This window comes from Bactrocera dorsalis, chromosome 5, assembly GCF_023373825.1.
Source record: "Bactrocera dorsalis isolate Fly_Bdor chromosome 5, ASM2337382v1, whole genome shotgun sequence".
NCBI classification, from domain to species: Eukaryota; Metazoa; Arthropoda; class Insecta; order Diptera; family Tephritidae; genus Bactrocera; species Bactrocera dorsalis.
Genome location: NC_064307.1, coordinates 69,949,227 through 69,971,074, shown reverse-complemented (window position 1 = coordinate 69,971,074; position 21,848 = coordinate 69,949,227). Strand labels below are relative to the sequence as shown.

The window sequence follows — 21,848 nt, the reverse complement described above, 5'->3', positions numbered from 1 at the left end:
AACACCGAAACACAGTTGTATTCACATGAATTCCCTTTTACTTTGCTTTCCTTGCGCATCGCGTCGCTTCGTTACGTGCGCTCCCATTCGCAAGACCATTTCTTTCATTACATGCTTCTTCACTATTGGCAACATGGCACAAGTGGCCGCTTAAGTTGTTATTTGCTACCACTCTACCACTGGCGCTCCGTAGTCCCTTTCACGTTCCACACACTCTTCGCTTGCCAACACATTTTTCTAAAGCTGCAATTACCACACGCCCCTTAACCTAATTTCATAACAATTGTATTCCTCATATCTACCGCCGACATTCGCTCTCATATACCGTTACATTTGCATTCTCGCAACCCAGTGCCTTGCGCCGAGTTCCAAGTCGTATGCCAACATGGTTAATTAATTTCTTGGTATACCCAAGCGCTTTAGCGCGTCAACAGTGAATACACAAAAATGCATTTAATCTGCTCGAGTCTCAGCTCGATAGTTAGAGCTTTCAGCAACACGGCGCACCCACACAACCGCCACTTTCATACAAGCGAAAGCAGGAACCGAGCATGAGTGTGATTTACTCAAAAGCAGTAACGGTTACAGCGCGGGGTGCCCAAATTCTACAGTTTCGAGTGGGGAGACACTTGAAGGTCTAAAGTTCGGCACGAATGGACGCCTGCCGTCTACAAATTTGGCTACATCAATTCGGCTGAAAGGAAATTCATTGCACACAAGCGCCGGCTGCACGAGTCAACACAGGTCCACACGACATACACACTTATATACATATATGTTACTTATAGGTATAAAAAGTAAGCGTCGCTTGCCGGAATTTGTGGCGCAAATTGCAGCCTTAATGATTTTGGTGACGTTATGGTTACTTACGAAGTGCTTGTCGTCGGTTTCAACGACTTTGGCGCTGCTGATAAATCACAGTTTACTCAACAACGCAAATTTGTTTGCCTACTTTTCGGCGCAAGGCCGTACACAAGCCGGTATAATTGCATGAGTTCAGCCATAAGTTGCAAAAAAAGCAAGACTTTGATTTTTGGGGTGGGTGCGGAATTTGGAAGGACCGAGAGCATATACAAATTGCAAAAGAAGCAAGAGCAAGGAATGGTTAATTAAAAGTGTCTGCAATATACAGGGACATGCCATTTAAAAAACTGCTTTGCAACAGGTATCAATGGCAAACACAACTTGGTCAACCACGAAACCGGGAAACCAAGTATAACTGGTAGGAAATATGGGTTTCATATGAGTTTTGAAAGAAAAACTAAAAGAGTTCGACTCACCAATCGCCATGGCCGTCTCCTGCGCATCGCCGGTTACCATCTTGACGCGCACGCCGCTCTGCATCAGCATCTCAATGGATTCGCGTACCAATGGACGCGGCGGATCGGTTATGCCCACCAGGCCACAGTAGATGAGATCCTGCAGGCTGCGTCCTTTCGCCAGCGCCAGCACACGCAAGCCCTTGCGGCCGATTTCATAGGCCTCCGCAAGGAATTCCGCCTCATTTTGCTTTGTCAACGGCACCGTTTGTGTGCCGAACATGTATTTCGTGCATTGCGGCAACAGCATTTCCAACGCGCCTTTGGCAAAGAAGATTTCCTCTTTGTTATTGTTATATTTGTGTATGCACTTGACAGCCATCATTTTCTGTTCGGATGAGAATGGATACTCCTGTATGCGCACATAGTTCTCAGCGGTGGCGTACATGCCATTCTTCATGGCGACAGCGATGAGTGCACCCTCTGTCGGCTGGCCGAGCAACGTGCCGTTCTGTATGTAAGCATTATTGCAGACTGCGCCGATTTCTAACAAGTTCGTGATGTTTGCTTTGGCCATTTCGACGTTGTTGCAATTGCGTATATGTATTTCGCCTTGGTCATTATAACCCGCGCCGGTGACATCGGCCATGTAGCCGTCAGATGTGATGATAACTGTCGCTGTCATTTCGTTCTTCGTCAAAGTGCCCGTTTTGTCCGAACAAATGACATTCACGCAACCGAGCGTCTCCACGGTTGGCAATTTCTTCACAATCGCATTGCGTTTGGCCATACGCATGACACCGAGTGCCAGCGTCACGGTTACCACAATGGGTAGGCCTTCGGGTATGGCGGCGACAGCCAAAGAAACGCTTATATTGAACATTTCGGTTAGCGGTTTGCCTTGTAGCCAACCCAATAGCATAATTACGCCAATGATGAGAAACGAATAGAAACTTAGCTGTGCGCCGAGTATATCCATCGATTTCTGCAACGGTGTCTTCGGCGCTTCTTCAGCTTGCATCATTTTGAAAACCTCACCGAACTCACTGCGCTCACCGGTGCTCACTACAACACCCTTGCCATTGCCGCAGCGCACCAATGTGCCCATAAAGGCTACATTTTTCATATTTGTATGATCCTTATTGGTGGTGCTGCTCAGTATGAGCTCGGTGCTCTTGCGCGCCGGTTCCGTTTCGCCCGTGAAGCTTGACTCATCGATCGACAGATCGATGGCATCGAAGAGCCGCACATCGGCGGGCACACGATCGCCTACATTCAAGTACACCACATCGCCTGGCACTAGCTCACGCGCCAAAAACGTATCGAGTCGTCCTTCGCGCAGACAATGGCACTCGGGTGGCACCAGCTTCTTTAACTCCTCCAAACTCTTCTCCGAACGGTACTCTTGTATGAAAGCGACCGTTACCACTATGATGATGGCTATCGTTATGCTCACAGCATCGTCATACTGTTTCATAATTACCGAAACTAGCGCGCTGCCCAACAGTAGCAGTATAAGTGGATTCTTAAACTGTTCAATATATTTCTTCCATGTAGGATCCTCCTCGTTCACATTCAACTCATTGTGTCCGATTATTTTCGCACGGTACTTAGCCTCGGTCCATTTGAGACCGGTACGCGTGTCGACCTGTAGACGGCCGGCCACTTCGGAGGCGCTGTACGTCGATGACTCAGACGTGGTCAGCAACATTTCGGGCGTTAGGGTTGAACCCGTCTGTAAAGAGTGAAGAGACAAATGCGAATTTAGTATTGTTTAGTTTTTATTCAATATCGAGCAACAGAAGTTTAGAAATAAAAGCATAAATGTTTCTATGTCGAGCTTTTGCATTGGTTAGTTGACTAAAATTTAAAATATACTTATGTTAAATAATTTATTTTTACTGAAGTTTAAGTGGAGATAATGAATAATGCATTATTTCTTGCAATAACCCATACTTTGCATATTTATAAAATATTTTGCCAATTTGCCCTCGCTATCAGCTAAATAATCTAGAGACCTTTCACCCATTTTTCCAATTACTAGCAGCCACTGCAAGTAACCTCAATCGCCTTTTGTTGGCTTTCGTAATCTCCACAACGGAACTTATTGATTTAATCTGCTACAAGCGACAACAACAACTCGTCGAAAGCAACAACAGAACCCAATATGCTGGGCGACTCATCTAACATGTAAAATTAGACGGGAATCTCTTAGCAATATTAGAAACTGCACATGTGTGTGTATTTCGTTGAATTTCAATATTCATTGCATCCCATGAAATGTTATATTGCAAATTTGTTGTGAGTATGTATGTATGACTTTCCAGTCACGTTTTTCTACAATGACATCAACAACTGTCGAACCGCAGTAGCTTATCAGTGCTGGCTCGTACCAACTAAATTTTGATGAGACTGATGAGGCCGTGTGGACGAACAAAGCACATACATACATATACACATATGTAAAAGTATATGTAGATGTATGAGTAGATTTAAATATCAAATTTTATTTTGTATCTACAAGTACAAGCTCGCTTAAATCTAAAGGTAAGCGTATAGAGATCTAATAAATACACTATCATATATACATATATTTATCAATATAAATGTGTGTATGTTCCTTTGACATACGAACTAATCGAACTGATATGCATATGTTGCCAGCGTCACTTACAAATGAACGTCAAGTGCAACTGACAAATGATTGTAACTGTGTATCGTCCCCGTTGCCCACCAGCTGGCACATCAGTCAGTCACCGACTGCCATTAGCTGCTGTCTGCAGAACTGAGGTAGCCGGGTGGGTGGCCAACTTGTTGTGGATGAGCGAGTAGGTGTAAAAGTGCATGGGTGGGTTGTCAGGTTGACTCGTTGCCGGGATGGACATGACAGCTGCATGTCAACGCGACACTGAGATGTATTGTACAAATTATAATCACGAAGGCAATGATGAGTGGGGAGATAATGTTGCAGCTAATAATGATACTGGCAAATTAGCTAACGAAGACAGGCTAAAACGTAAGCAATAACAAAAATGTTGCTTGAGCATATATATACATATATTTTATATTAGCACGGTGTGTGGGTGCATAGTTCTTTACGATTCTTTGTGTATCTTTTGCAGAAGCTTTGGGTGAAAGCGAACTTCCAACCACTTGGAAATGTCATATGAAAGAGAATGATGGCTAATGTCTATAAGAAATTAGAAAAATCAAACGTGTATATGCACATACGATATGCAAGCATATGATTTTAAATTAGGGTGGTCCTAAAAAAATTAAAATAAAAAAAAAAAACTTAAAAAAGTCCACGAAATGTTATTTTAATCGACTAGGTTGTATGATAACTATATGTTAAAGTAGTTCGATCTGCAAAAGTTTTATAGAAACTGTATCGTGGACTTCAAGGAACATATGCGTCAAATTTCATGAAGATATTGTGTGAAATAAAAATGTTTTCCAAACAAGAACTTGATTTGATCGAATAGTCAGCTATAGTGGTCCGATCTCAATGATTTGTTCGGAGATTGTAGCGCTGCCTTGGTGATATTATATGCCAAATTTCGTTAAGCTATCTCGTCATATAAAAAAGTTTTCCATACAAGAACTTGATTTTGATCGGAAAGTTTGTATGACAGCTATATGCTATAGTGGTCTGATCTAAAAAATTTGTTCAGAGGTTGTAGCATTGCCTTCCAAAATAATTTTTGTAAAATTTCGAGAAAATATCTCTTCAAATAAAAAAGTTTTCCATACAAGAACTTGATTTTGATAGGTCAGTTTGTATGACAGCTATATGCTATAATAGTCCGATATCGGCGGTTCCAACAAACAAGCAGCAGCTTGGAGAGAAAAAGACGTTTCAATCGATATCTCATAAATTTCATGACTAGTTCTCGTAGTATGGACTTTTAAGACCCACCCTTCCTTGGTCATTTAAATATGCTTTATTACCTGCCACAGCAGCATGCAGCATGCAATTTGTGGTGTGCTCTACCATCTGTGTTCGTTACTAATTAAGTTTTAGCTAGTTAAGCGGTAAATTGGAAAAAGTGGCAGCATAAAAAATACCGTATGTGGTGGCATAAGCAGATAAAGGGCTTAACTACTATACGTATGCAATGAGAAAGCACAGAAAAGCGCGTTTAAAGCTGCTGCAATTTAGTTTTAATATAGATTTCAAAATCTCGCAACTGTAAAAACAATGTAATTTTCAACCATAACTATACTTCCGACGAATTTCGCATTAAATGTATAATTACAAAGGGAATACCCCACTTAGCAATAACAATAAATCATTAATAAAATATCTCTTGCATGCAAGTGAGTATTTTCGCAGAAAATGGCTTGCTATTACACCCGTTTCTAGCTAAATGGCCAACGCCGTCGCAAGTATATGGCTGCTACACGTGTTGCAAGTTTAATTATCATGCTGCTGACATACAAAATTTGCGTATTTGTAATGCAAATTACAAAGTAGTGATTAATTTATTGACGAAAGCTAAATGAGAGGAGAACTATAGCTCTCCTTACTAGTGAACATAGAAAATGCGAAAAAAAAAAAAAATATGCAACAACTTTGTGTAGTGCAGTAATGTGTATGGTAATCGAGTTATAAAAATTCTAACAAAATGCAGTTCATCCTCATTTACATATTCTCTGAAAGGCATGTACCTTCTTACATATACAAAACTATGCATTATTACAAAACTGTTTACCTGTAAATCGGTAATAATCAAACTAAGTATGTAGTATTTTTCCTATAAAAAAATACTGCAAATTTTCTGATAAAATAAAAACCGGAAAGCAAAACAAAAAAACACAAATCACTATCAAATCAGGTTTTTCAAGAACGTGATTTGCAAGATCACAAACTAGTTAATTTCTAAGCCGTGTTAATGCCAGATGTATGCATGTATGTATGTATGTCTATAGTGACAGTTGTAAGATTTCTGCTGATATGTAAATATGTATGTATGTGTGTAAAAGTAATTGCGGATTAACAGCAGCTAATCATTGACGTGTAAAATTTCCAGCTAAAATTGCATAAGTAAATGGCAACACGAGCGGTAGCTATTTGGTTGCACGTACGTGCATGTATGTGTGCATGTATGCATGATTAGTGATAAGCTTGAATGGAAATCGAAGCAATACAATATAAGTATGCAAATTCTAAGAGCTGCTAGCATTTAATAATTCCAACTCATTGTCATTTGAATAGTGTTTAGTTGTTTTGTAAGCGATGCATGTGTGCTATAAGTATGTATATATGTATATACATATATGCAACATTTTAATTTGACAAGTGGTATTATTTAAGACATCGCAACAATCTCTGAAGAAATTGTTCCGATCAAACCACTATAACATATTGCTGCCATACAAACTGATCGATCATACTGAAGTCCTTACATGGAAAACTTTTTTATTTGGGAAGGTATATTCATGAAATTTTGCAAGTGTTATTACTAAAGTCCTCGCCACAATCTCTGAAGAATTTGAGCCGATCGGATAACTATAGCATATAGCTGCCATACAGACTGACCCCTAAAATTCAAGTTCTTATATGGAAAACTTATTTATTTGACAAGGTATCTTCACGAAATTCGGCACGAATAATTATTGAGAACACCGCTATAATCTCTGAAGAAATTATTCCAATCGAACCACTATAACATATACATATGTAGCTGTCATACAAACTGATCGGTCAAACGCAAGTCCTTATACCGAAAACATTTTTATTTGCCCAGGTATCTTCACGAAAATTGGCCCAGATTATTATTTCTGATCTCGCCACAATCTATGAAGAGATTGTTCTAATCGGTCGACTATAGCATACAGCTACCAAACAAACTAAGCGATCAAACATAAGTTCTTATATGGAAGGCCTTTTTATTTGACGAGATATCTTTACGAAAATTGGCTGAGATTATTATATCTGGGATCGCCACAATATACATAGCTCATCAAAATCAAGTTAAATATCTGCTTACGCCATTCAAAATTCATCGGTGAAAGGTATTATAGCCAAAGTTAACGTATTCTCTTTTTTCTTGCTATTTTCTTATCTCTGTACCTCTTTTACTAAGTATATGAAAAAATAAAAATAAAAATAATAATTTATAAACATAAAATACGATAATTTTCAAAGAAATGCCTTCTCAGGTTTACGTTTCCATCATAAATCTTTCCCACCACAATACTTTTATGACAAAAGCTCATAAAGTTCTTAACGTTTAAGCACTTAGCACCACTTAGCGTGGCAAAGAAAATATACATTTATGATCTACATATGTTTCCGCATACTGCTTGAGAGCTAATTAAAAACTTAGCAAATGTATTAACAAACGCAAATGTTTGTATGTATAGAGCCGGCATAATGGCTTTGGGATTGGCTGGGAAAAAACTAGATATTCTTACAAAACAAAGTTAATTATTAGTTTTGGAAAAAAAATCGAAAAAATATTAACAAGTAAGCTGGCTTTTGGATAATATTTGGAGAAAAGAAAATAAGGAAAGAATAAAAAGAAAACAGACACTCGGCACACAGCAGTAATTTGGAGTTATGAGCATTCGAAAATTTCTAAAAAAAAAAAAACATAATGAATATTTTAAGTTACTGTAGACAATATCCTCTAAGTATACATATATTTCATAAAAAATATCGAACTTTACGTTCATGTTGTGAGTTGCCAGATTGCGACAGTAGATTTGTCAAATCTCGTATTGTAACAATCAACCCACCTACTTAGCATACAAATAAAATAAAAAAAAACTATTACCATTCTAATTTTAGAGTCTAGTTGAGTACTACGTGCTTGCACATATGTATTACATACATACTTACTATCAAAATCGAATATATAGATACATACTAACTATCAATAGCATAAATACTATGTATACAGAAGCATGTGGTTAGTGTGCAAATTCAATTAGCAACTCGTTGTAAAAAAGCAGTAGTCAAAAAAACATCAGAGACAATATTTACTAATATTGTTATGACGCTTGTTTTAATTTGATTTATTTCCGTTTAAAGCGCAAAAAAAAAGCTCTTATTGAACACAATAATTAAAATGTATTTATAACGGATGATTAAATGTTAAGCGAAGTGGTATTTAATGTTAATTAAAATAAGTGTCAAAAATAACATAAAAAGCGACATTACGATAAAATAAAAAATAATTAATGGCTTTAAAATTGTTTGGAAATGATACTGGGAGAGAATTACTATTATTACCACTTTTATTTTGATCTTTTTTTTTTTTTTGAAAAAGCCGCGACAATAAATTTTTGTTTCGCATTATTAACTACGATTTAGTTTTCTACATTTCAGCTTCGTTTTTAATTTCTACGAGAATAACGAGTATTTGAGGTTAGTTATCATATCTTTCATGTTTCATATTGTATGTTTCAGGTTAGGTTTCGTCCAATTCCACCCTGTTGAGCTCAATTTTTAATATCTACGACCATTATTCTAGGTTATGTTGAGCCCTATGCAACGCTGATAACCTCAATAATTATCTACGAACTTTGTCTTGGGTTAGGTTGACGAAATGACATCTATTGACATAATACGAAAGACTTTTTCGACTACCGAATATTTTATCTTGAGCACAACGCTGCTGATCTTTTTTAATATCTATCTAATAATGAGAAAAAATTGAAAACTGTACGGCGGAGCGCCTTCCCGTTGCAATTAAGAGCGCATACTAGGCGAGATTTTCGAAGAGCAGTCTAAGAACCTATTTGTTAGAGTATCAAGCAAAAAATTAAAATTTTTTAACCTACCCACTTTCAATATTTATAGGACAAGCTTTCAATGAACATGAAATGGTATGTGTGCCAAGTTGCACGAGTTATATATACATATGTATATGTATATGTGTATATTTGGTAGATGAAGTTCTTAACATATAAACATACAAAATATTTTTTTATTTTCACGCTGTTGGCGCTTTGTGAAATGCGAATCACACGCCTTGCGACCGGTGATTTGGGCCAGAATGAGTTGAAACCTGTTGCCAGTTACCGCATATAAAGGCAAAAGTGTGTGGCAAATAATGAAACTTAGCAACCTACACACACACATACAGACACGGCGCGCATAAGCACACAGCATATAAAATTAACCTATTTACTCGCATTTAGAACGCTAGCTTTTAGAACGCTTTCGAGAGGTCTGTCGATAAGCAAACACTTGCGGAGGTCTAACTTAAAAGCAAGTTGACTTATATACGCATATATAGCAACGAAAATGCTCGTGTGCTGTGTACAAACATATTTCACATGAAGGTTTATTTGCCTATTTACCTATGCTAAGTGCCGAAATGTGTTTGGAATATATTATTTAAGCGCACTGTATAGTGTGTGGCAAGCAGCAGTTGTTGGTGCTTAGCAAAGCAGGCTTGAAAATTGCCAGAAGTATATAAAAATGCTTACTGTAAAGAAATATTTACTCGCATAAAATTTTATTGTCCAAAATAATTTTAGTTTTATTTTTATTTTTGAATTTCCACTTCTTTGAATGCTACCTTTTTGAGCAATTTTATAAAATTTACTTGCAACTATTATTTAATTTTCTCCACTAACTTAATAGTTCATAGTAACAGTTTTAATTGCTTACAACGAACGATTTGCTCTGTGCGATTTGCCATACTAGAATACATATGTGTGCGTGTAGTTGTAAGTAGGCATGTGTTAGCTAATTAATGCTGGTTCACTACAAAGCTTTGGCAAATTGGCAGCTTATTAAATGTAAAATCTTTAATTAATTAGCTGTTAAATTACAGATATGTGTAGAATTCAATTAAATTGCATTTATTGCAAATAAAATTAATATTGATGATTTTCCCCATTTAAGTGGAAACGGAAACAGGTTTATTTATAAACATTCCAGAAGTAAATTGTGGCAATTTAAATAAATAAAATAAAAATAGATATCACATTTATCTGTAATGACGCTGTAATAGTGGTTTATAATTTATGTTGATAACTTTATTGAATATTTACAAAAATTATTTAATTATTATTTAATGGGAGATTAAAAAAATTATATAAAAAACGTCAAGAGAAAATATTAACATTAAGAATATACAAGTTTGTTAGCCATATTTATTTACAAATGTAGACATTTCGTTAACAAAAACAAGAAGAATCACTAACTTCGGCTGCAATGAAACTATAAAACCCTTAAAAATATAAAGGATACCATACAAAAACTTAATTAGGCTATAGTAGTCCGATCTAAATAATCGTAGATTGTAGTAATTTCTTATATAATAATGCATGCCAAATTTTCAAATGATAACTTCACGAAATAAAAACTTTTTCGTACAGAAATTGGATTTTTATCGGTCAGTTTGTATGGCAGCTATAGGCTATAGTGGTCCGATTTGAACAATTTCTTCAGAAAATGTAGGAATGCTTTAAATATAAATCTGTGCTAAATTTCGTGCAAATATCTCGTCAAATAAAAAACATTTCCATATAAGGACTTTAGTTGTAACAGACAGTTTATATGGCAGCTATAGGCTATAGTGGTCCGATATGAATAATTTCTGCAGAGATTGTATCTTTGCCTTGAATAATAATCTACGCTAAATTTCATACAGATATCTGGTCAAATAAAACACATTTCCATATAAGGACTTTAGTTGTAACAGACAGTTTATATGGCAGCTATAGGCTATAGTGGTCCGATCTTCAAAAATTGTAGCGATACTCAATTCTTTTACCAAAAACTATGAAACATTTATTTTCGAAAATGTCATTTCTTTCGCCAATAATATTTTGAAAAATTTATTTTCGAAAAATAAAAAAAATTTCAATAACACTATTAAGCAATTATTTTCGAAAACATCAACTCTTTCACTAAAGAAATTATTTAAAATTTATTTTCGAAAATATCAATGTTTTTGCCAAAAAAAATTTCAACAATGCTATGAAAAATTTATTTTCGAAAATTTCAATTTTTCACCAAAAGAAATTCCAAAAATATTATGACAGATTTATTTTCGAAAATATTAATTTTTTCAGCAAAGAAATTTCAATAATATTTTACTATTATATAAAAGAAAATATTTTCGAAAATATCGAAGAAATTTCTTATCGTTTTTACATATTTCAGCGTTTAGGCTATAATGAAGCCATATTCTACTGATAGCACAGTTCTTTTGCTTGGGAAATCTACTATTAAACTTACACTATAACACTCCTTTTCCTCCTCCAAACGTTTCATTTTTAGATTTTTTAATTAAAATGCTCTTTTTTAAACTAAGACTGAGAATTTTTTACACTTTGAGTCCCACTTTTTTTCTTATAAATTTTGATTTGTATCCTTTTTAAGATGCTACCATGAATTCGCCACAATTTTCTTTACACACATGACTTTAAACACTTTTTATTTGCAGTTCGAAACTTTCAGCGCACATCTCTTCAGCAGAACTTCTTAAATTTTTTTTCATTTAATGTGCGTATCTTTTATCAGTGCCCATAAAAAATTAGCTACACAAACACTTTCATTTCGACAAATTTTTAGATCTAAAAAGACGCGCCGCCGAAGCAGTTAGCGCAGCAACACGAAATTTAATTAACACTAAGACAAAAAGTGGAACTAAAGTTGATGCTTTTGTCGGCAACGAGCGCTCAATGGAAAGTCATCAAAACGCGGCACTTTTGTAATGACAGGTTCCGATACAACAAAAGTTTTTTAAATACTAAAAGATTTACATGTTGTGCGCACAGTTTATAGCCAAGCAAGCAAACTGTCAGCCAACAGCTGACTGTATGAGCAGCGCCGAAGCGCACACCAAGTGAGATATCTATGTAGGTACATATGCATATGTAGGGGCACAGAGAATGAATAGAGTGAGCGCAAATTAAACGCGAAAAAAATATTAAAAATTGTATAAAAAAAAATTAATTGTTTTTCTTAGTATTAGGGCGGCTTAGAGCGGCCTTCTAAAGAATATGTACATAGCTGTGGCCTTAAAGTGGCGGGTAGTTAAGAAATAATAGTAAATTCTCTATAATGAAGCAGCTTACAAGCACTAAAAAACAATAGTTTCAAGCTGAAAATATTAGATTTTAATGCAACTAGTTTAAAAAAGAATAGACTTGGACCAGTTATGATATTTTTTACTCAATTTTTTTTAATGATTTTTAGGTATATATAGTATAGTGGTTTTAAGCCATAATTAATTTTTTTAGTCTTAATTTTTTTTGCTCTTCTTGAATTAGTTCGTATTGGACCACTTATGATTTTCCTTTATTTCTAAAGGGTATTTGCATAGCTGTCGCCTTAAGTGTAAGTACTTAAAAAATACTAGTGAATTCTCTACAATCAAGCATCTTACAAGCAATAAAAAACAACAGTACAAAGCTAGAAATATTGGTTTTAAATGCAACTAGTTTAAAAAAGAACTGACTTGGACCACTTACGATATTTTTTATTTAAATTTCGTATATGATTTTTTTCTAGGTACTATATCTAGACTGGAAATATGGAGTTTTTTATGCAACTAGTTTGAAAGAGCACAGTCTTGGACCACTTATAATATTTTTTAGTTTATAATATATTTTATGATTTTCTTCTAGCAATATATAATATAGTGGTTTAAAGCTATAATTTTTTTTTAGTCATACATTTTTTACTCTTTTTAAACTAGTTCGAAACTGGTATATTTCTGGTGAGATTTGTAACCAGGCTCTAACGAATCTTTAAACAACCATTCAACAGCTGTTTGAAGGGAATATTGAGCTGACTGGTTGGACTCTGCTACCTAAAAGTTTTACAGTAGCCAGGGCACTTATAACCATATTTTAGAACAGTTGTGTAATTTAAGGAAAAACTAGAAATTAGTTGAGAATTATACAGAAAGAAGCGCCGCGAAAGAATAGCACCCATTAGACACATTATAGCAAAAATAAAAGTTTTAATTGTAAATTGATATATTTTTGGGACTAATTGGCATTAAACGTGTTTTTTATTTTTTATTTTTTATTTTTTTTTTTATTTTTATTTTTTTTGTGGTACAAATTCCCATTAAAACTGATAAGCTGCAGCACTTGCTTTGTCAAAAAGGTGACACATTTTATAAATAAAACCACAAAACACCAAAATCACAACAATTCTTCTTTGCTGATAACACTTTTCAAGTGAAATTATTCCACATTCAGTGAACAATATGTCAGAAGCAAATATATGTACATACATACACACGTCTGATATACATACACTAATAGATATTGGCTAAATCAAACTGCTTGGTATACAAAGAGCATGGTACAAACTGTTTGGCCCGAAGAAGTCAAGCATATCAGCACAACTATAAGCAACAACAACTCAATTAATAACACTTGAATAAACAATAATATAAGAAATGAGCGCGCTTGGCGCAGGCAAAGAGTGTTAAATAGTGTGAATTAGCGTTATAAATGAGCACGGGAATGCGCGGGAAAGAGCGAGAGCGTAAGAAGAGAGTGCTTGGATCTCGTGGGTTTGAGTAATGTGATTGATGGAGTGTTGCCAGATTATAATTTTTCTTGGTTATAAAGAGGTACGAAAAACTTTACTTGGCACCTAACGGTCACTTTTACATCTTTAGAATTTATATAAGGCTAGCGCTAAGGTTAGTTAGGGGCTATTTCTAATTATATAGGATGAAAATTATAAAAGAAGTTTTCTGAAACATACTTTTCAGTATCATAAGAAGCTCTAATATAAGAAATAAGCACTAGCCTCCAAACATTAATTAACACACTACCGACTTTTCTTCTTGCTAAAAATGTAATTCTAAAGATTCGAATGGGACGACTGGTCTTAAAATTTATCGCCTGCAGTCATTTAATAAAAAAACTATAAATTCCAAATTTTTTATGCAAACTAAAAGCATCAATATACAATATATTATAAAATCCTTAAATAGTTCCTTGGCTCGTCTAATGATACTGAAAAATATGTTTCACGAAAATCTTATATAGTTTTCGTTCTATATAAGTTGAATGGCTGTTGACGATAATTAACAAACACTACAAAAATCATTTTTCAAATAAAAGTTAGACATTTTATATAAAAATCTGGCAACACTCTCCGCAATCGGTGGCATTCTAAACAAACAAAAACAATTTTTATTACTTTTTGCACGCCAGTCAATATACTGAAACTAAATATTTGGCACTATATACACAACTTTTATCAGATCTGTAAAAATTTTGATGAGCAGATCACGTTTGTAGCTAGAAATTCACTTCATAAACAGTGGATAACGTGGAAGAATTTTACATTAAATTTAGCCATGAGTGACTCAAAAGAGCGCAATACAACTTTCACTGAACAACCGTTGTTTAGCGAGAGCGAGAGGTGAGATTTACGATTTATGGTAATAACGGAAGAAAAAAAACGTCAATAAATTCATACACTTTTCTGAGGTCAGTGACGGCAATTTGCTGATAAATTTATGATTTCGAAAAGCGTTTGGGAACGTTGTATTATACAAGAATTTTATTAATTTGAAGATGTAGCGTTCGGTTGGACATAAGGAATACGCCAACGCGGCTCACTTGGCTGCCATAGAAATCAATCGAAGCGTAACGAAGTAATGCAAAAGAGGCACTGATCTCTAAACAATAGCAAGAGGCCGCCCTAACTGCAACAATGTAGGAATGTTTATTTTAAAATATACATACATACATATGTATGGATGTGGGTGTGCAGACAGATCACTTATACAAGGCAATCAAAGCAATGCGAGCACACACGCGCATACGTACAGCTATCATATCTGACATTTACTCAGTCTAGACTTTAGAGAGCCAATCAAATCACAATAGAAATATTTCAACATAAAAAAATCAAAGTTTTGCCAGACAAAAAGTAGATATATGTACATATATATACTCACATGTTTTGGCTGCTAACTCTTGTTGTTTTCTAGTACTTTATTGATACTTGCTTTCTCCGCACTACGTCACACTATAAAAAGTATCGAAAACCACAAAATCACTTAGCCGGTGAGATAATTGTTTAGTCACACGTCAGCCAAAGTATTTTCTTTTTTTGTAAACACAATTTGCACGTATGTTTGCTTTGTGCGCACACATTCGACGCGTCAAAAAAAGTCACACGTCGACGTAGCCAAATAATATGTGAGTACACGCGTGCTAGAAAAGCGGATAACTAATTACAAGTTAATTACTTGGTAATCGCACATTTGTTCGCGACCAGAAGTGAAAAACTGTCTAATTTTGTGAACTGTCAAAGCGCACAGGCGCTTACAATGAGCGCAACTGGCAAATGAAATGTCAATGAGTGTGAAAAGAGTAAAGCAAAGAGATAGAAAGAGTACGCAAAGAGCTGCTAGACGCGCTACATATTTATATACGTTCTCTTTGTTTGAAATATACATTGAGTATTTAGCGGCAAAGTGTGTTGTCTTACAAATTTTCTTATATTAATTTAATGAGTGGCTAAAATATAAGAAAATTATTTGTCATAAAAGCAAAAATAAATACTTTTCGGAGAAAAATATTATTTGTAAAGGCCTTAAAATTGTTAAAAAAAAAATATTCTAGTAAGGGGACACTGGCAAGACCTTTTTCATATTGTTGAAAATAGTAAAACGCTTCACTTAACACAATCGATAATTCGAACAACCGGATCGGTTTCACACCGCATTCTCAAAGACGCACTAGAGAACGCGCAATTACGAGTTTGCTGCTTTCACTTTATGGTAGATTTTGGCCAAGCAACTTGGTTAAGGATCTTACAAAATCCAACTCATGCAAGAATTTAAGTCAAACGATCATCAAGCTCGTCACGTCCGATGAATACACCCAAAACGAGATGTTCACTGACTCCAAACTTCGCAAGAAAATTTTGCTCAGCGACGACGCCTACTTTTGGTGGAATTATCACATTTGGAGTGATGATGATGATCCACAAGCCATTCTTGAGACACCGTTGCATTCTCAAAAAGCCGGTATTTGGTGTGCTTTTTTGCCAGAGGTAATCATTGTTCCATTTTTCTTCGCAACTTAAGCTTAAAATATTGTTACAGTCATTAGTCATGGCTCTTTCTTTCTTTATATGACTTTTTCGTGCCGCAGTTGAAGTATTTTGTTGTGTACACTCTTTGGTTCCGTCGGCGCTACAAACAGCCAATGAAACAATAATTTTATTAAAGGAAACTTTTTGTGAGCGCGTTATCTCCCACAGTAGATCTGTGGTGTGGGCTCCGAATTCATGGTATTTAACATCACTGGACTATTTTTGGTCGTGCTTTGTGAAGTTGCTTGTCTATGCAGATGGCCAAGAGACAATTCACGCCTTAGAGGGGAATATTCGTCGCGTTATTGCCGACATACTTCTCTGTATGCAGTGGTCTAAAATTAGACATCCCAACTGGAATTTATTCGAATCAGTAAGTCAGTCGGCGAACACTTGGCCGATATTATTTTTAGAACCTTTACCTTTCTAATAATTCCAAATTTTTGGCCATAACAGCAAATTATTATATGCTTCTTATTTCTTCTCGATAAGCACTTGTCTAAAAAAATACCGTTTATTTAGGAAGGGTTAGAAATATTTTAATTAAATCAATAAGGATACATTTTGAGGAAGAAATCCATCTAAAGAAAATCTGAATTCCAATATTTTAGAACACTTGAGTATTTAGATAATTATTAAAAAATAACTTTTTTGCTTTCCAAAGCACGGCATTAACACACTGTGCGCTCTAATTATATACTATACACTAGCTGTAGGCATATTAATCCAGTTGCAGATATGTAAATCACATTCATCTCGTCAAAGTAAAACATGAAATTGAGTGGGGGAGCTGGAGAAGATCGCATACCGAAAACAGACGACAAAAAAGAGTAAAATTTAAACAACGAAGAGCAAGAGTAAAAGCTCAGAAATTGAGTGCATAAAATATGCTCCGAGTACTCAGCGTTTGCGCAAACAGCCACTAATTTTGTGCAAGTTTAAAAGGTTTGCCTAACATTTTCAGCACTCCGGAACCTACGGCTGTCAGTATGGCATTTTTGTTGTATTTGTATCTTGTTTTACTCAAAATGACTCAGTCATAATATTTACCTAGAACTTGTGTGGCATTGTTGACGCAGACGCGGCGCGCCACCGCAACGCATAAAACCAGTCCCACCGGCTTTATATGGTGGCACGATGGCGGTGTGATGTATGTGTGTTTTATTTGCCGGCAAATATTCGTGTATCTACTGTATAAATCTATGTAGAGGCGCGAGCGTGCGCATGTAGACTGCACTACTAGACAAGCCACATCGCGACAGGCGATGCAAAGTGCAAACGAACACGCATTAACATTGGCTTTAGGTCAAGTTTAATTGCTTGCGGTGTGGTTGAGGCACACGACGCTATTTATGGTTGTTTAATAATGATTTTGTTGTTGTGGCGGCTAATAGCGTGTATGCAACAAAGCGGTTGATGGAAATGTATAGAAATGAAATGAAAATTGGAAAAATTATTTGAGAGAAAATTGTGCAGCTTTTGCTGACTTTTGAGCAAATAAATCGCCCGGTTGAAATCGATTTGAAGTTAAAACGGAATTATATCTCATATATACATACATATATCGCATGTCGCTTGCAATTGAATAAATTGTATGCCATACTGGTATGTGACTTTCAATTAGCACAAACATGCATATAGACTGACTGCTGTTACTCATTTTCATAACGCTCGCTTATGCCAGCTGCATTTAGTTTGGACCGGATGTGGCCGCTTGAGCACTACAAAACGGCTTAATTAAATTTGCACTCAATCTTTTATTATTTAAAATTATTTTTCTGCTTGTGGTCGACAAGCAATTTGTTTAGAGCGCATGCGTGCGTGAGTTAAGTGCAATGTGACATGCAATGTCATGCAAACTATTTAATGATAACCACATATAATTGACTTTGTTGCTGATTGCGCTCGATATTTTATAGAATACAGATAATTGAACGATTTTCGCTTTCAACGATTGCAGTTTTTATTGTTTGCTTTCTTTTATTTACAGAAAATTAGATAATTGACAGTAAAAAAGAGAGAGATTTTGTAGAAATAGAAGATTTCTAAGCCCGTTTAACAACTTTAGGATTGAACATCGAAGTTTAAGCGCTTCGAAATGATTTTTGTCAGTGAAATCTTCCATAAGCGGACAATAGTGTGACCAACTTTTCTGGCCGGTTAGTAGAGTTGTCCGCTTAATAGATTGTCCTCAACTAACATTAAAAAAATGTTGGGACCGGCCAATGCGTATGTTTATTGTTGTTGTAGTGGAAAAATTCTGGCGACTTGACAGTTCTTGACCGGATAAAAAATTCGAATCCGTTTCGGTTATACACAGCCGACTGTCTCGGGAACGAAATATGGACAGTCCGTTTAATAGAGCTATTCATAATCAGTTTACAACCAAAAAACTGAAATTAAGTGATAGGACAGATTTGGTTTTAAAAGTTGACCGTGTCTGATTATTTTTGTGAGAAATTATTATAAAAATGAGCTTTTATTTCCAATGTTTTCAAACTATTCATGACGTTTGTAAGAGACTATATTTTTACAATGAAACTTTTGAATATCAAGGAATAAGTATATTGGAGACGCTAATGTCAAAAAGGCGCATTGGTACTAGAGAGATCGAAAGAGCGATAACCGAAATGATCAACCTCTCTTACGTTTAAGTCAACACACTTGGATATGAAGGGTTCCACCGATACGTTCGTTCCAAAAATTATATTTTTTTGCAAAAAACAAAAATATCAATGGCACAAGAACCAGAAGCCAGCATATCATTTGTCGAATTGGTGTTCTGTGAATTTTAAGGTTAGGTTAGGTTAAGTTAAGAGGTCGATCCTAACAGAGAGAGAGAGAGAGAGAAAGAGATAGCTTGAAGAATCTTGCAATAGCACAGAAGCGCCTGCTAAGCACACACGAGATCCTTTGGTCCAGTGCTAGAACGCAAGATGGCAATGGAGATTCCTGACCTAAAGCTAAGACTTACACAGGTCTCCTAGCAGAGAACTCCACCTTCAAACTTCCTTCCTAACTTCGACGCATCCAAGAAAAAGCTCGATGCCCTACTTCTCCACTTAGTACTTTCCCATCCGTGACTCTCCTAACTTCACTAGAACCTCTTCTTCAGCGACTCCCCTCGATTTACATATCTTGTCGTCTCGAAAAAGCCGCCCAGAGTAGTCTCTGCGGCACCATAATCCAAGTGTACAAAAATGCAATTGAAAAAGTCGATGTCGAACCGAGGTTTGAACCTCATTATACACTTTTCAGGTTCCTAAACTCAAATCTTCGCTGTACCGACTAGACCATAATGTCACTAAGACCATAAAAAGGATCCTTCGGAAGAAATATTTCCAGATTAGTATATTTAAAGGCGGTTATTCAGTATGCTGCATACAAAATCGAGAGTTTTTGTTGCAATTAAATTAAAAAAAAGTTATTTCAGTTTTGGATACGAAAATTTCGGTATTGTAATTACCTTCAAATGTATATAATACCCATTATTTCAATATATATTTTATAAAAGTGCATAATTTTAAAGCTGCTTTCAATGCAACCTGCTTCCCGCGTAGTTTTAATAATCACAACTCCATTATCTATTAAATAAGTTGAAGTTCAAGTTCCACAAACTTTCTTTATTTGCACCATTTCTTATTTAATTCCACTTATTTTCGACATTATTTGCTCATATTTCGCTTATTTACTTATTCAAAAGTGGATTCACTGCCACTTCAGCGCCATCGCACGTTATCTCTCGCATGCAACTTCAATTCAAGTGCCGACGCCATCTTCTGATCTCCCATCTTTCGGCACAAATAGAGGAAAAAAACTGTTAGCTCGTTATCGATGCACAACGGATCAAGTTGGAACACTACCCGGCTCGTGCAACATACATACGAACTGTCTACCAGCACGATTTATATAGCGTTGCCTCACCACCAACCCCGACTGTTTTCGCAGCTCCACAGCTTTTGCTAAAAATATGCATTTGTTTCCGCTTGTTGTACTTGTTGTCGTTTTTTGCAAATTTGTACTCAACTTTCGGCATTGCACTTTGCACTCTTAGTCAGCTTAGTGCAAGAAATCGGCGGGTTGCTTGCTACAGCATTTCCGGCAGCCGAGCGACAGGCGGCGACGGCGCAAATGCGTCAATTTGTTAAGCACTTCCACTGTGCACACTTGCCTCGTTTCGCATTTGGCAGCATCCTCCGCCATTCCTCTTTAAACTGTAGCAGTATTTACGCCGCTTTGCGGTGCTGCGACATTTGCGCTCGTCAAACATAAAACGCATCAACCCAGCGCCATATTAGTGGCAGCGTCTTTGTGCTGCTCCTCTTGCTGGATCCCGCGACCAAGTGTCACATATATATTTGTTCAACGCCACGCCTGGCATGTGGCGCGGTGCGCAGTGAGGCGTAAGTGTGAAAAATGACATTTTTCAATGGTGCACTTGCGCCGCCCGCAGACCGCTTGACACCTGCTCCATCAACGCGGCTACCAGAACTACACACACAGACTGTGCAATAAATGTCGCAGCGTTGTCTTTGACTGCTGCTCTGCAAACTTTTCACTCGCAAAGAATATCGCTAAAGATGACAAAGCTGCGCTTTATGTCCCATTAGCTCGCCAGTAAGGCAACGCTGGACTGTTTGTCAGCGCTGTGTACCAGCACGAACGAAATTTCGATGATGAATGGTTGGTCGAGTGTCAGTTTTTCAAGTAGAGGATAAGATAGAAGAGAGAGAATACTGGTATGGATGGAGCATAAAAAGTCTGCAGTATACTGACTTAAAAGGAGAAATCATATTTTTTGCCATTAGTATATGTATGAAAAAGTGGAATTCTTCATAATAGATCCATAGAGTTGAGTAAAATGCATTTCATCTGCTGGTGTATGCAGCCAACTGCAGAATATACGGATTTTGATCTCGTAAGCGGATAATACGTTCATTTCCACGATAGTCCGTGTTCCGCGATTCAACTACCAAATTTATAAAACTAAAAATCAATCAATCTGGAATCAAGAAAGTCAACAAGACTAGCTTTGGTCATTGAACAAATATTGTTTCGCATTGAAATATAAAGTTCTTTCACGACGAACCGAAAATGCGCATAAAGGCAATTAATTATAATTATAGTGCTCCGTTGTGAGAAACGACAATACATGAGGAAGCTGTGGGTTCGGAAAACATATTTTCGAATGCTGTACGGATCTTACACTCTCTCTGAATTAATATATGGTCCCCCGGTCTGGGAAACGACAACACACGAGACAGCAGTGGATTTGAAAGACATATTCTCGAAGGCTTTATGGATCTTAAGTATGACATTGGCGAAGGCAAATATCACCAGAAACCCCAATCCCTTCGAGATGTACTAGAAATACTCATCATTCACTCCCAATTAATACATATTATATATGGTGTTCCAGTGTGGGAACATATTGCGCTCCGGAGTAGGTAACGATAACCCACGAGGCAGCTGACATTGGCGATCTATCACTACAAAAACAATCCCTTCGAGATGAAAAATAAATTCTCAATTAATATATG

The 21,848-nt window shown here is 36.2% G+C and overlaps 1 protein-coding gene across 4 annotated transcripts in view; it reads right to left on the bottom strand.

Moving 5' to 3' along the window:
* LOC105227207 (calcium-transporting ATPase type 2C member 1) overlaps positions 1–21,848 on the bottom strand; it is a 110,957-nt gene that overhangs the window by 22,374 nt on the left and 66,735 nt on the right. For 2 of the 4 annotated variants that reach the window (XM_019990652.3, XM_011206438.3), the window contains exon 2: positions 1,281–2,994. In XM_019990652.3, the coding sequence (XP_019846211.2) occupies positions 1,281–2,994 (1,714 nt within the window). Of the gene's footprint in view, positions 1–1,280; positions 2,995–11,463; positions 12,029–15,163; positions 15,517–21,848 lie in introns of those variants that run through there. The other 2 variants (XM_011206440.4, XM_011206439.4) reach the window with 2 other exon arrangements.